This window comes from Oryx dammah, unplaced genomic scaffold (assembly GCF_014754425.2).
Source record: "Oryx dammah isolate SB20612 unplaced genomic scaffold, SCBI_Odam_1.1 HiC_scaffold_1, whole genome shotgun sequence".
NCBI lineage: Eukaryota > Metazoa > Chordata > Mammalia > Artiodactyla > Bovidae > Oryx > Oryx dammah.
Window position 1 is genome coordinate 71,276,595 of NW_024070185.1, and position 14,951 is coordinate 71,291,545.

General features: G+C 43.2%; 1 protein-coding gene across 1 annotated transcript in view; it reads left to right on the top strand.

Moving 5' to 3' along the window:
• Nucleotides 1–14,951, top strand: part of DOCK5 (dedicator of cytokinesis 5) — a 201,612-nt gene that overhangs the window by 157,946 nt on the left and 28,715 nt on the right. Inside the window, exons 38-41 of the mRNA XM_040243303.1 lie at nt 9–98; nt 1,757–1,861; nt 10,998–11,139; nt 14,779–14,860. Of these exons, the coding sequence (XP_040099237.1) occupies nt 9–98; nt 1,757–1,861; nt 10,998–11,139; nt 14,779–14,860 (419 nt within the window). The remainder of the gene's footprint in view (nt 1–8; nt 99–1,756; nt 1,862–10,997; nt 11,140–14,778; nt 14,861–14,951) is intronic.

Consider the following 14,951-nt stretch of genomic DNA (forward strand, 5'->3'; position numbering starts at 1 on the left):
TTCTGAAGATGTGGGAGAAGGCAATCAAGCTGAGCAAAGAGTTGGCGGAGACGTACGAGAGCAAAGTTTTTGACTATGAGGGCCTGGGCGATCTCCTGGTAAGTCTGAATCAGAAGATGTCTTTCCTCCTGCAGAGGAGCTGAGCATAGTGGTCATGAAAATGGTGTTATAAGTGTAAGAAAGTCAGCACAAATGATGTTTTCTATGAGGGAAAAGTACACCTTGCTTGGATTAAAAATGAAGAAAGATGAGATCTAAAAGCTATCATCAGTATTTCTCCAGAGTATCCCTAATAGGGGGCTCAGGACCCCTATCTGCAGCCCTCTCTGCTTTGTGCCTTTTGCTGCTCTGTGGACCCTTCATGTCCCTAATCGAGCTTCCCTTTCCCCTCTGGTTACTCTGCCTTCCAAGAGACTGTCCATGCTTCCGATGTCTTCTGACATCTTCTGTTCATAGAGTTACTTGTCCTGTAGTCCGCATCCTCAGAGCTGTGAACCTTTTCCATGCCCGGTAGGAGGCCAACACAAAATGACACTGGGTCATTTTTAGTAGAAGGGTCACAAAAGGTCAGGTCACCCACTGTCATGTAAAAATTTGAGGAGATAATTGTCACACCATTTTGAAAAATATTTGTCAGTGTATATGGTACCTGCTCCTGCCATCATGCAAAGAGTCACATAGGAATTTCAGAAACTAAATTAAGCTCAAGTGTGAGTAATGTTACATGTTAATTTTCTAAGAAAACATTGTGATAGAAACCTTTTATGGAGGTAGTCTAGTAATACAGTCATGCTAACACCATTGTGTATGTGTGGGGGGTACCACTGTCTAAGTCCCCAGGTCTGGATACCTATTTTGCTTCCTTTAAACCTGAAGCTGGGGACTTCCCTCCTGGTCCAATGGTTAAGACTCCACACTTCCAGTGCAGGGAACACTGGTTCCATCCCTGGTCAGGGAGCTAAGATCCAACATGCCATGTGGTATAGCCAAAAAAAAATTTTTTAAGCTGACCATGTACCCACTGGCCAGAAAGCCTCTCTCCAGGGGGAAAGTTAAGAATGACACCACATATTGAAAAACAGAACATCATCACCACCTTCTGGGTACTTGTAGCTGAACCAAGGACTTAATTCTAAACCACCTGCGTGAACTGGAAGGTTCTCTCTTTCTTCCCTCCTGTGTCTCTGTTCCAATGTAACCACCCACCTGAATCCCAAAAAGTGCTTCTTAACCTTTTAGGGGTCCCAAACCCCTTTAAGCAACTGGTGAAAGCGAAACCCTGCTTTGCCCACAGATGAAATGCACATACGTTTGTCCTTCTGCATATAACAGCAAGGAATCCCAGGGCTTCCCAGGTGGTAAAGAGTCCACCTGCCATTGCAGGAGACATGATTTCGATCCCTGGGTCGGGAAGATCCCCTGGAGGAGTAAATGGCAACCCACTTCAGGATTCCTGCCTGGGAAATCCTATGGACAGAGGAGCCTGGCGGGCTGCAGTCCATGGAGTCGCAGAGTCGGACATGACTGAGCATGCAGCACAGGGATTTTCAGGCTCTCTCAGGCCCATTCATAGACACAGACCCCAAACCCTCGATCCAACAGAAGGATAAGTATTTGGCTCACAAGATGTTTTCCAAAACCTTTCATTTCTTTGTGTTACATAGGAAACAATAGAGCAAAGAGCCTGAACTTTTTTTTTTCCCCTCTGACGATGCCCTTGTAACCTCCCCACGAAATGTCTTGTTTTGTCTTACAGAAAAAAAGAGCCTCGTTTTATGAGAACATCATTAAGGCCATGAGGCCTCAGCCCGAGTACTTTGCTGTTGGCTACTACGGACAGGGCTTCCCTTCTTTCCTGCGGGTAAGACGCTCGAGGGTGGTCTCCCTGGCCACTGAGCCATGCAGTCGGAGGAGGGAAGGTCTTCATCTCTTTTCCAGATGGGTCTAGTGTGTTAGCAGCTGGAGCCCCGTATTCTCACTGTGGGCGGTCGGGGAGGAAAACCACTTCCTGAGCGGCTGGTCTCTTCACCCCCGGCTGCCTTTGGTATTCTGGCAGCTCTTTTGCAAAATGACTTTTCCCAGGTGGAGTGAAAAAAGGAAAAACAGAACCATCTTCTCTGCTGGTCTGCCGCTGTGGGTCAGGCTCGGGGAAGGTGTGGATTGATGTATCTCATTGTTTATTTGATTTCCAGCCAGGGCTAGTTTGAAAACAAATATTCCCCAGGACAAGACTGCACAAAAATTCCCCAGCACAAAAATCAAACCAGTTTTGTTGTAATAGTGAGAAGGACCATGTTTATCTTCCTTCTCAGAAATTTTTTATCATGCTATACTGATTTTACAATCTCACAAACCTAAAAAAACAAGCTTCCTATTTTCTCCCACAGAAAAGAAGCCTCTTTTAGTGCTGAGCTATGTTTTAAATATATATTGGCCATCTTCCTTCCCCTAATTTAAAAAGACAAAGAAAAAGTGGACAGGAAAATACATTGCTTACGTTGTCTACTAAGGAAATAGTTCATTCATTCATTCAGCAGCTGTGTGGCAAGAGCCTACTGTGTGCCATTCCAGTATTTTTGCCTGCAAAATACCATGGGCAGAGAAGTCTGACGAGCTACAGTCCACAGGGTGGCGAGTAAATCAGGCTCGACTTAGCGACTAAACACCACCACTGTGTGCCAGACATTAGAGATACAGTGCTGACGATAATCAGATGTGGTCCTTGCTCTCATGAATTTTACACCCTAATGGCTGAATTAATTAAATAACCACATAAATGAATATAAAATTCAAACTGACCAAGACAGGTATACTGTACTAGGCAGGCTGGTTAAGCAAGTAGTATATACACAAGTTAAATAAAAACCTATGTTGGCATGAAAATGGTACGTGATTGTTTATAGCACCATTACTCATAATCACTGAAGATTAGATACAGCCCAGAAGTCCCTGAGCTGCTGAAGGGATCAACAAAGTGTGGGATAACCATGCAGGAGAATACTGCTCAAGAAAGAAAAGGAGTAATGGGGATGAATCTCAGATGCATTGTGCTGAGTAAAAGCAGTTTGACCTTAAAACCAACATATTCTATGATTTTATTTATACAGCATTCTGCCTAAGTCAGTACTTTTTCTAGGGGTAGAAAACAGATCAGTGATTATCTAGTAATTGGAGCCAGGGGGTAGTTTGACCTACAGAGAAACATAGGGAAGTTTTTCATGGTGATGAAACCGCTCTGTATCTTAACTGTAGTTGTGGTTATGTCTGTTACCACTGGCAGAATTTTACACTAAGTGGGTAGATTTTACTGTGTCAGTTATACCAAAATTTTTTTAAGAGTCAGGAAAAACTTCCCAGAAAACTTCTGCTTCACCTGTGATTTGAAAGATGAACTGGAAGTTAAGGAAGTAAACGGGATGAGAAAAAGCATTCCAGGCAGAGGAAAGAGCAGGCAAGAGTGTGGCAGGCGCTAGAAGTGACAGACCAGTGCTGTGGGAAGAGAGGGCTTCAGAAGTGGGCAGGGGAGATGAGACAGAAAGCAGGGGAAGAGCGTATCTGGCTTTGAGTTTCCATATCCTGTTTTGTCAGTATCCTGAGAGCAGTGGGGAGCCAGTGCCCATTTTTTGTGTTGGCGAGGTCATCTGGCTTTGGTATAGAGAATGGATGAGACGTGCATATAGACCATGGCAGATAATCAGGGAAGAGATGACAGCCAGCCTTGGGAAATGGCTTTAGAGAGAAGTGGAAAGATGACTGTGATGGAGATGAAGTAACAGTATTTGATGACTGATGGGATTAGGGTGAGAAAAAGAGGGACGTGGTAAGAACGATTCCTTGCTCTCTGGTCTGCATAATTGGTGGGGCAGTGGAGCCATCCACTAAGATAGCAATGCTGGGAAAGGACAGTTATGGAGGAGAGTGAATCCACTCATTGAATAAGTATTTATTGATCTTTTACTGTGGTGCTTGCTGTAATACGCCTGGGCATGCGTGCTCAGTAGTGTCAGACTCATTGCAACCCCGGGGAATGTAGCCTGCCAGGCTCCTCTGTCCATGGAATTCTGCAGGCATGAATACTGGAGTGGGTTGTCATTCACTTCTCTTGGGAATTTTCCCAACCCAGGGGTGGAACCCAGGTCTCCTGCGTTGCAGGTGAATACTTTACCGTCTGAGCCACAAGGGAAGCCCACAGGCCTGGGGGCAGAGTCCAAAACAAACCCAACTCCCTGAAATTGTAGAGCTTATATTCTGGAGGGACAGGTAAATAAAAAAATACTAAGGTGGCTAAGTAAAATATTGAGTATGTCAGATGGGCTAGAACAATGCCTCATACAGGGTAGACACTCAGCAAGTATTATATAGAAAATATGTCAGGGGAAGTGAATAGAGAGACTGATGATGGGGGTAGAGTTGCAATCTTTTTTAAAAAATTATTGTTTGTGCTGGGTCTTAGTTGCAGCATGCAGATTCTGCAGTGGATGGAATCTAGTTCACTGACCAGGGATGGAACCTGGGCCCCTCACTTTGGGAGTGCAGAATCTTAGCCACTGGACCACCAGGGAAGTCCCTAGAGTTGCAATTTTAAACAGAGTGAATAAATGTATGGCAAAACCAATACAGAATTGTAAAGTAAAATTAAAAATAAATAAATAAACAGAGTGAATAGGAAAGACTTCAATAAGAAAGTGACTTTGGAATAAAACCATGAAAGAAGTGAGGGACTAAGCCAGACAGCTCTCATGAGGGGGCCAGACAGTGAAAACAGCAGGTTCATAAGCCATGAGGCTGGAGAAGCACATGAAGAAAACAGGGCAGGTAGAGAACAGGGTCAGAGAGCTGTGGGTACCACCTTGCAGAGGGGTTTTCGGCATCTTTTCAAGGTTGTAAAAGTTTGATTTTAGACATACTCCATGTGAGGTAGATTTGAAACATCCAAAAAAATTTGAGTGAACAATTTGATAATGTGGATCTGGAACGCAAAGGAAAGCTCCAGGCTGGATATAAAAGATGGTGGGTTATTTACGCCTCATTAACACTGGTTGTGTATAAGACAGAGTAGGGAGTCAAGAGATATGTGAAGTAATAGGCAAATTTGGCCTTGGAGTACAGAATGAAGCAGGGCAAAGGCTAACAGAGTTTTGCCAAGAGAAAGCACTGGTCATAGCCAACACCCTCTTACAACACAAGAGAAGACTGTACACATGGACATAGCCAGATGGTCAACAGTGAAATCAGATTGATTATATTCTTTGCAACCAGAGATGGAGAAGCTCTATACAGTTAGCAAAAACAAGACTGGGAGCTGACTATGGCTCAGATCATGAACTCCTTATTGCCAAATTTATACCTAAATTGAAGAAAGTTGGGAAAACCACTAGACCATTCAGGTATGACCTAAATCAAATCCCTTACAATTATACAGTGGAAGTGACAAATAGATTCAAGGAATTAGATCTGATAGAGTGCCTGAAGAACTATGGACAGAGGTTCTTGACATTGTACAGGAGGCAGTGATCAAGACCATCCCCAAGAAAAAGAAATGCAAAAAGGCAAAATGGTTGTCTGCGGAGGCCTTACAAATAGCTGAGAAAAGAAGAGAAGCTAAAGGCAAAGAAGAAAAGAATAAACCTATTTGAATGCAGAGTTCCAAAGAAGAGCAAGGAGAGATAAGAAAGCCTTCCTCAGTGATCAATGCAAAGAAATAGAGGAAAACAATAGAATGGGAAAGACTAGAGATCTCTTCAAGAAAATTAGAGATACCAAGGGAACATTTCATGCAAAGATGGACGCAGTAAAGGACAGAAATGGTATGGACCTAATAGAAGCAGAAGTTACTAAGAGTTGGCAAGAATATACAGAAGAACTATACAAAAAAGATCGTCATGACCCAGATAACCATGATGGTGTGATCACTCACCTAGAGCCAGACATCCTGGAATGCAGAGTCAACTGGGCTTTAGAAAGCATCACTACAAACAAAGCTAGTGGAGGTGATGAAATTCCAGTTGAGCTTTTTCAAATCCTAAAAGATGATGCTGTGAAAGTGCTGCATTCAATATGCCAGCAAATTTGGAAAAGTCAGCAGTGGCCACAGGACTGGAAAAGGTCAGTTTTCATTCCAATCCCAAAGAAAGATAATGCCAAAGAATGCTCAAACTACCTCACAATTGCACTCCTCTCACACGCCAGTAAAGTAATGCTCAAAATTCTCCAAGCCAGGTTTGGTTCAGTATGTGAACCGTGAACTTCCAGATTTTCAAGCTGGTTTTAGAAAAGGCAGAGGAACCAGAGATCCAATTGCCAACAACCATTGGATCATCAAAAAAGCAGAGTTCCAGAAAAACATCCACTTCTGCTTTATTGATTACGCCAACACCTTTGACTGTGTAAATCACAATAAACTGTGGAAAATTCTTAAAGTGATGGGCATACCAGACCACCTGACCTGCCTCTTGAGAAATCTGTATGCAGGTCAAGAAGCAACCATTAGAACCGTACATGGAACAACAGACTGGTTCCAAATCAGGAAAGGAATATGTCAAGGCTGTATATTGTCACCCTGCTTATTTAACTTATGTGCAAATTACATCAAGCAAAATGCCAGGTTGGATAAAGCACAAGCTGGAATCAAGGTTGCTGGGAGAAATGTCAGTAACCTCAGGTATGCAGATGACACCACCCTTATGGCAGAATGTGAAAAGGAACTAAAGAGCCTCTTGATGAAAGTGTAAGAGTAGAGTGAAAAAGCTGGCTTAAAACTCAACATTCAGAAAACTATGATCATGGCATTCAGTCCCATCACTTCATGGCAAATAGATGGGGAAACAATGAAAATAGTGACAAACTTTATTTTTTTGGCCTCTGAAATCACTGCAGATGGTGACTGCAGCTGTGACAGTAAAAGACACTTGCTCCTTAGATGAAAAGCTATGAACAGCCAAGACGGTCTGTTAAAAGGCAGAGATATTACTTTGCTGACAAAGGTCCGTCTAGTCAGAGGTATGGTTTTTCCAGTTGTCATGGATGGATGTGAGAGTTGGACTATAAAGAAAGCTGAGCACCAAAGAATTTCTGCTTTTGAACTGTGGTGTTGGAGAAGACTCTTGAGAGTCCCTTGGACTGCAAGGAGAACCAACCAGTCCATCCTAAAGGAAATCAGTCCTGAATATTCATTCGAAGGACTGATGCTGAAGCTGAAACTCCAATACTTTGACCACCTGATACAAAGAACTGACTCACTGGAAAAGACCCTGATGGTGGGAAAGATTGAGGGCAGGAGGAGAAGGAGACAACAGAGGATGAGATGGTTGGATGGCATCACCAACTCGATGGACATGAGTGTGAGCAAACTCTGGGAGTTGGTGATGGACAGGGAAGCCACATGTGCTACAGTCCTTGGGGTTGCAAAGAGTCGGACACGACCTAGCAGCTAAAGTGAGGGAAACAAGAGTGGGGGATCTGGGATGGAGCCTGGCAGTAGGTTCTGATCTTAAATTTGCTGTCGTTCTTGATGCTCTGGAGAAGGGGATGGCTACCCAGTTCATTGGCAACCCACTCCAATATTATTGGTGCTTCCCTGGTGGCTCAGCCGGTAATGTGGCCTGCAGTGTGGGAGACAGCATGGGATTCCTGGGTCAGGAAGATCCCCTGGAGAAGGAAGTGGCTTACCACTCCAGTATTCTTGCCTGGAGAATTCCATGGACAGTGGTGCCTAGTAGGCTACGATCCATGGAGGTCATAAAGAGTTGGACACAACTAAGTGACTAACACATGATAAGATATTGATAGCTAGTATACTTATTACATATGATTATTAGTTCACGTGGAATAATGGTTATAAACTTAGTGGCAGCAGTGATTTAGTGAAAATAAGAAGTCTAGACTTTCAAGTTGAAAAAGTGAGTCTGAATCATCATCTGAGTACCTGTGATTTTGACCAGATCTTATAACCATCAAGTCTTGGTTTTCTGACCTGGACATTAGAAAAATAAGGTCCACATTGCAGGGCTGATTTGAGAATGAAATGAATATTAGATGGGAGTTCTTATAAACTGTATAGGAGTTTGTAGATGTTGTGTGTTGTTGACATGTACTGAAAAATAGAGAATCCACTTGAATGATGTAACCTGAGTGCCCTTCTGTGTTACGGAGTATTTCACCCAAATCAGAATGTATAAATTTCTCCTCCTCTCCCCTGGCCCCAAGCAGAGGGGGGCCCATCTGTTTCTGTCACTGGTTTCTATCACTGGCGCCACTGTTCTTTCTTCCCTGAGGCTGGCATCTGAGAATTCTCACGCATTTCCCCCGTCTCTTTGCCTTTTACCAAATAGCACAGGCTCCAACACCAGATGCCTCAGCTTCTCTTTCACGTGTACTCTTGCCGCAGTTCCCCACAGCTGGACACGTCAGGCTGACGGCTCTTCTTCCTTCATCACATTGCGCCTTCCTACCAGAACCTCCAGCGAATTCCCAACCTTTGGACCATTGACCTGTCTTTCAAAGCCTTTCATATTCTAACATATCCAGACACCCTTCTTTTTTAAAAAATAGTTTATTTTTAGCTGTGCTGGATCTCTGTTGCTGCTCTCAAGCTTTCTCTAGTTGCAGTGGGCAGGGGCTACTCTTCATCGTGGTGTGTGGGCTTCTTTGCGGCGACTTTGCTTATTATGGAGCACCAGCTCAGTAGTTGTGATGCACAGGCCTAGTTGTTCGGCGGCACGTGGGATCTTCCCGGACCAGGTCTTGAACCCATGTCCCCTGCCTAAGCAGGCAGATTCTTAAGCACTGAACCACCAGGAAGTCTGAAGAACATTTCTTCTACCTGCTCTCAGTACTTTTTGCCTGGTTGTCCTCCCCTCTCCTTTTCTCATCTAACCCTGCCTTTCCATCTCTACCCAGTCAAGTCCCAAGTGTGCCTTAAACCCTCTCCTTCGGGTTGAGCACCTTTGTGCTGAGCTTCTGCTTCTCTGGTTTTCTCCACAGTTGTCATACCCTTAGTGTTTTCTTATATTCCAATCCCTAGCTCACCATAGTTCTGCCTGAATGATGAAATCTCATATTGCAACATCAGTCACATAAATCTCTCCCAGCTTGGAAACATTTAATCATCAATTCCAAAAGACTGGGCAGTTTTCATGGCCCTCTGTGTTGGGCCTAGAGGTTTATTGCCTTCAAGATACTTAAATTACCAAAATTATTTCATTAACTTACTCATTTACTTGTTCTCTGTTTCTTTCCACCAGAGCAGGCTCAGCCTTTTACCCCTAGCCTTTAGCAGATCTCATTTGCTCAATACATGTTTAGTGTATGGCTATACAAGTGATTTTTAAAACTTTTTCTCCTGATTTATTTTTTTTATTGAAATATAGTTGCTTTTCAATGTTGTATTAGTTTCTGCTGTACAGCAAAGTGAATCAGCTCTACGTATAAATATATCCCCTCTTGTTTAGTTTCTGTTCCCATATATATCATTACAGAGTATTGAGTAGAGTTCCCTGTGCTATACAGTAGGTCATTATTAGTTATCTATCTTATATGTCAGGATGTCAGTCCAGACATGTATATGTCAGTCGCAATCTTCCAGTCCTTCCTACTTCCCCTTCCCCCTTTGGTGTCCATATATTTGTTCTCTATGTCAGTGTCTGTATTTCTGCTCAGCAAATAGGTTCATCTGTACCATATATTCCACGTTTATGTATTAATATATGGTATTTGTTTCTCTGTTTCTGAATTACTTATACATACTCTGTATGACAGTCTCTAGGTCCATCCACTTCTCTACAGATGACCCAGTTTTGTTCCTTTTTATGGCTGAGTAATGTTCCATTGTATATATGTACCACATCTTCTTTGTCCATTCATCTGGACTAGTGATTTTTAAGAAACATTTTATAAGACAGTAGGGGCCCAGATTTTAGTTAAAAATGGATCACGTGTGGGGCTTACCCAGTGGCTCAGCGGTCAAGAATCTAACTGCATTGCAGAATGCGCAGAAGGTATGGGTTCAGTCCCTGGGTCGGGAATATCCCCTGGAGGAGGAAATGGCAACCTATTCCAGTGTTATTGCCTGGAGTATTCCATAGATAGCAGAGCCTGATGGGTTACAGTCCACAGAGTTGCAAAGAGTCACACGACAGAGTGACTGAACACACAGTACACCACAATACATGTATGCTTTAAATGGTAAGCTAAGTGTTCATCTTTGTGACAATGAGAGGAGCAGGAACCATCAAAACAGTGACAGCTGAACTTGCAAGAGCCGTGAGGCAAATTTCTTCTGTGTCTTGGACTTCACAAATTTCTTTTCCAAAAAATCCAATTTCGTTAATTCTATTAAAGGGAAAAAAGGCTGCAGTTTGGAGTGGAAAGACTAGTATTGAGAGCAGTTCTTGTCTATGAGACCTTGATGTTGTCATCCACAGCCATCTCCAGGATTGGCTTGGGACTGGCTGTCGATTAATCCCGTTCTCTTTTCCCACCTAACCTGTTGATTGATCTTGTTTGCACTTTAGAGTTCTCTGAGGCAGGGTCGCTCATGTCCTGATTCCCTAACTTACTGGGTCATGATGAGAAAGTAAGATCCAGTAAGTTAAGGAATGAGTAAGGAGCTTGCATCTCAGTGTATATGAATGCCCTTCATTCTTTCACTTTCTTGCCATGAGAAATACCAGCTAACCTAAGCAGCATGCCCAGTGACATCATGAATTTCCGATAGGATGCAAACTCCTTATCTCCTTGTGGATCAGTGTAGACCTTGCACACAAGTTATCATCGTAGGGCACCCTCTTGAGAAGCATTTTGACTTAACTCCACAAATAAACTGTGAGCTCTTTCAGATATGATGGTTGCTGTGAGCACGTAAGTGTTCAGTGGGAACATGGTGGCGAGGGAGGGGCTGTACTTAGCATGGAGAGGACAGTGCTTCCTTGAGACTTGAATCCCCAATTGCCCTTCACTGTTCACATTTAATGCTTCTCCCTGCTTGTCCTGACCTGCAGAACAAGATCTTCATCTACCGGGGGAAGGAATACGAAAGGCGGGAAGACTTCAGCCTGCGGCTGCTGACCCAGTTTCCCAACGCCAAGAAGATGAGCAGCACCACCCCCCCAGGGGATGATATCAAGTCTTCCCCCAAGCAGTGTATCCTTGTCTCCGACCACAGCTTAGGCGCTCTTCTTTTTTTTTTTAACATTTATTATTTACTAATTTATTTGGCTCTGTCAGGTCTTGGCTGCAGTACATGGGATCTTTAGTTGGTGGCATGCAAACTCTTAGTTGTAGCATGTGGGATCTAGTTCCCCAAGCAGGGATCAAACCCAGTCCCCCTGCATTGGGAGTGTGGAGTCTTATCCACTGAACCACCAGGGAAGTCCCGGCGTGGGGCTCTGGAACCTGCTACAGCCCCAGCCCAGCCAGAGAAGGTGAGGGTTCAGTCCTGTGCCTGCATGCAGGTAGGTCCTGTCCTCAGACTCATTTAACCATCCTGACTCAGTGTCCCATTCTGCATAAAAGCTTTGGGAACCTAATGTCCTTAGCTCAGGGCTATGAAGTAACTGAAAGAGAGAGATGAGAAGCAAACCTTGAGTATGGAAGGACATGTGTTATAGTCACAGGCAGAGCCCAGGGAGAATGTAGACTTCCTGTTCTGAATTCTGGATCTTGTATAAAGACACATAGCTCTCTTTTGGTAATATATAATATCTTACTGAAAAACCAGTTACATGCATTTGAAAAATTAGAGAGGTTATGGAATTGAACAGTAAAGGAAGTCTCCCACATACGAACAAGTTCCATTCCAAGAGTACATTTGCAAGTCTAATTTGTTCATAAGTCCAAAACGTTAGCCTAAGTACCCAAGTAACATAATCGGCCATACAGTACTGTATTGTCATATGTTTGTAATACTTTTCATACAAATAATACATAAAAGACAAACACAAATAACACTATTAATCATACAGTACAGTAGCTTGAAAAGTACAGTAGTCCAGTACTACAGCTGCCATACAGGGACTGGCGTCGAGTGAATAGGCAAGAAGAGTTACTGATTGGAGGAGGGAGATGGTAGAGATGAGAGACCATCAGCAGTAGGAGAGGAGGGCAAGCTGCGATTTCACTCAGGCCTGATATTGATGGCACGGCGTGCATATTCACATCTTTGAAAGTTCACAACTTGAAGGTTCATATTTAGAGAACTTACTGTGTTCTAAAAGAGGTTGGTAAGCCAGAGCAGGTGTGGAATGGTAGATAAATAAGAAAAAGTGCTCTGGAGCAAACTGCCTAGGTTCGAGTCCCAGCTCTGTCCCTTCCTGTGTCACTTGGGGCAGCTCCATTTCGCTGTGCCTCAGTTTTCTTATCAAGAAAACGGGGGTGATGATCACTCTTCCGCTTGGAGTTCTTGTAAAGATTGTCTGTAAAATAGAAGAGTCCCTGGCACATAATAAAATTTCAGTACATATTAATTATAGGTATAGAGTGGTCAGTTACTATAGAAAGATGGACAGTAGTAACGATAGAGCAGTTAACAGACAAGTCTTTCAAAGAAAGAGTGTAGTGGCCTATTAACACTTAGTAGATGCTTGGGAAAGGAAGGTTTCAGTTTGGGGGTTCAGAAAAACAATTGAGATGCCTCCTTGGTGTAGCAATGAAAAGAGGTCTTTATGGATTTGATGTAGAAACATGAGTCCTGGAGCTCATCCCAAAGTCATATCTGCATAGCCATCTGATTTTAACCAGTTGCTTAACTTCTCCAGGGCTTGGTTTACTGAAGGGGTAACTCTGGCTTTTTAAAGAATTTTCTTTAAGAATTTTCCTAAAATTCTTAAAGAGATGGGAATACCAGACCATCTGATCTGCCTCCTGAGAAATCTGTATGCAGGTCAAGAAGCAATAGTTAGAACCAGACGTGGAACAACAGACTGGTTCCAAATTGGGAATGGAGTACGTCAAGGCTGTATATTGTCACCCTGCTTATTTAACTTATATGCAGAGAACATCATGAGAAATGCTGGGCTGGATGAAGTACAGGCTGGATTCAAGTTTGCTGGGAGAAATATCAGTAACCTCAGATGTGCAGATGACCCCATACTTTGGCAGAAAGCAAAGAGGAACTAAAGAGCCTCTTGATGAAAGTGAAAGAGGAGAGTGAAAAAGCTGGCTTGAAGCTCAGCATTCAGAAAACTAAGCATGGAATCTGGTACCATCACTTCATGGCAAATAGATGGGGAAACAATGGAAACAGTGACAGACTTTTATTTTGGGGGGCTGCCAAATTACTGCAGATGGTGACTGCAGCCATGAAATTAAAAGACACTTGCTCCTTGGAAGAAAAGCTATGACCAGCCAAGACAGCATATTAAAAAGCAGAAACATTTCTTGGCCAACAAAGGTCCGTCTAGACAGAGCTATGGTTTTTCCAGTAGTCATAGATGAATGTGAGAGTTGGACTGTAAAGAAAGCTGAGTGCCAAAGAATTGATGCTTTTGAACTATGGTGTTGGAGAAGACTCTTGAGAGTCCCTTAGACTGCAAGGAGATCTAACTAGTCCATCCTAAAGGAAATTAGTGCTGCATATTCATTGGAAGGACTGATGCTGAAGCTGAAACTCCCAATACTTTGGCCACCTGATGTGAAGAACTGATTCCTTGGAAAAGACCCTGATGCTGGGAAAGATTGAGGGTAGGAGGAGAAGGGAATGATAGAGTATGAGATGGTTGGATGGCATCACCAACTTGACGGACATGAGTTTGAGCAAGCTCTTGGAGTTGGTGATGGACAGGGAAGCCTGGCCTGCTGAGGTCCCTGGGGTCACAGAGAGTTGGACATGACCGAGCAACTGAACTGAACTCTATTTTTTCTCAAATATTTAATAGCATTTCTCTGAAGATCCAGATAAAAAGATCATTTATGTGAAAATGCTTTGTAAGCTGTAACATTGTAAAGCATAGCCCAGTGGTTCTCAAATTGTGTTATATTTAAGAATCACCATGGAGAGATTCTGATTCACCAGCTGTGAATTCTAATTGTGCATTTTGAGTAAATCTCCAGGTGATTTTTGGTGTCAGTGGAAGGCAGCCTTCATGTTGAGAAACATGGGGAGTCAGTGTTAGGTCTGGGGCTTCCCTGGTGGCTCAGTAATAAACCCGCCTACCAGTGCAAGGAACATGGGTTCAGTACTGTGTTGGGAAGATCCCCTGGAGGAGAAAATGGCAACCCACTCCAATATTCTTGTCTGGAGAGTTCCGTGGACAGAGGAGCCTGGAAGATTGCAGTCGATGGGGTTGAAAAGAGTTGGACATGACTGAGCAACTTAACAACAACAACATTAGGTCCAGACCCAGTGCCAGTTTCAAAACTATAGGTTTGGAAGCTTTGTTGGTAAAGCAGAAAAGTTCAAGTCTACGGTTCAAGTCTAAGGTATCCAAAGATACAAGAAATTCCTATTGCCTGGGCTCTGGACTCTGAATATTTCAGTCAGATGCTTGTCCAAAAGAAAGTTAAAATAATTTCTAATCACCTATTTTGCTGAAATTGCATTAATGTCTGTTTTCCTCTGGCAAGGTTGTTTCACATGTGCCTGATAAAAAAGCGTTCTAGGATTATGACTTACTAAGGCATTTCAGTAATACCTAATGGAACCTCATTTTCAGTGTGGTCCTGGCCTTTGCTTCAAAGGAGTTGTTGGTGTGGGTACTGTTTCCATTGGTAAAGCAAGAGGAAATGGCGGTTCTTTTTGCAGTGACAGCTTCCTGGCTCTTTCTTCCTTAACAAGCTCCTCAGACTTGCAGTGCTTCACTGTCAAGCCAGTGATGAACCTTCCACCCAACTACAAGGATAAACCAGTTCCGGAGCAGATCTTAAAGTAAGTGGGGTTTTTTGGTTTGGTATTTTAAACCATGTGTCTCCCACACACACTTTATGTAGAAGTCTATCAAAACCAAATCCTTAAATTC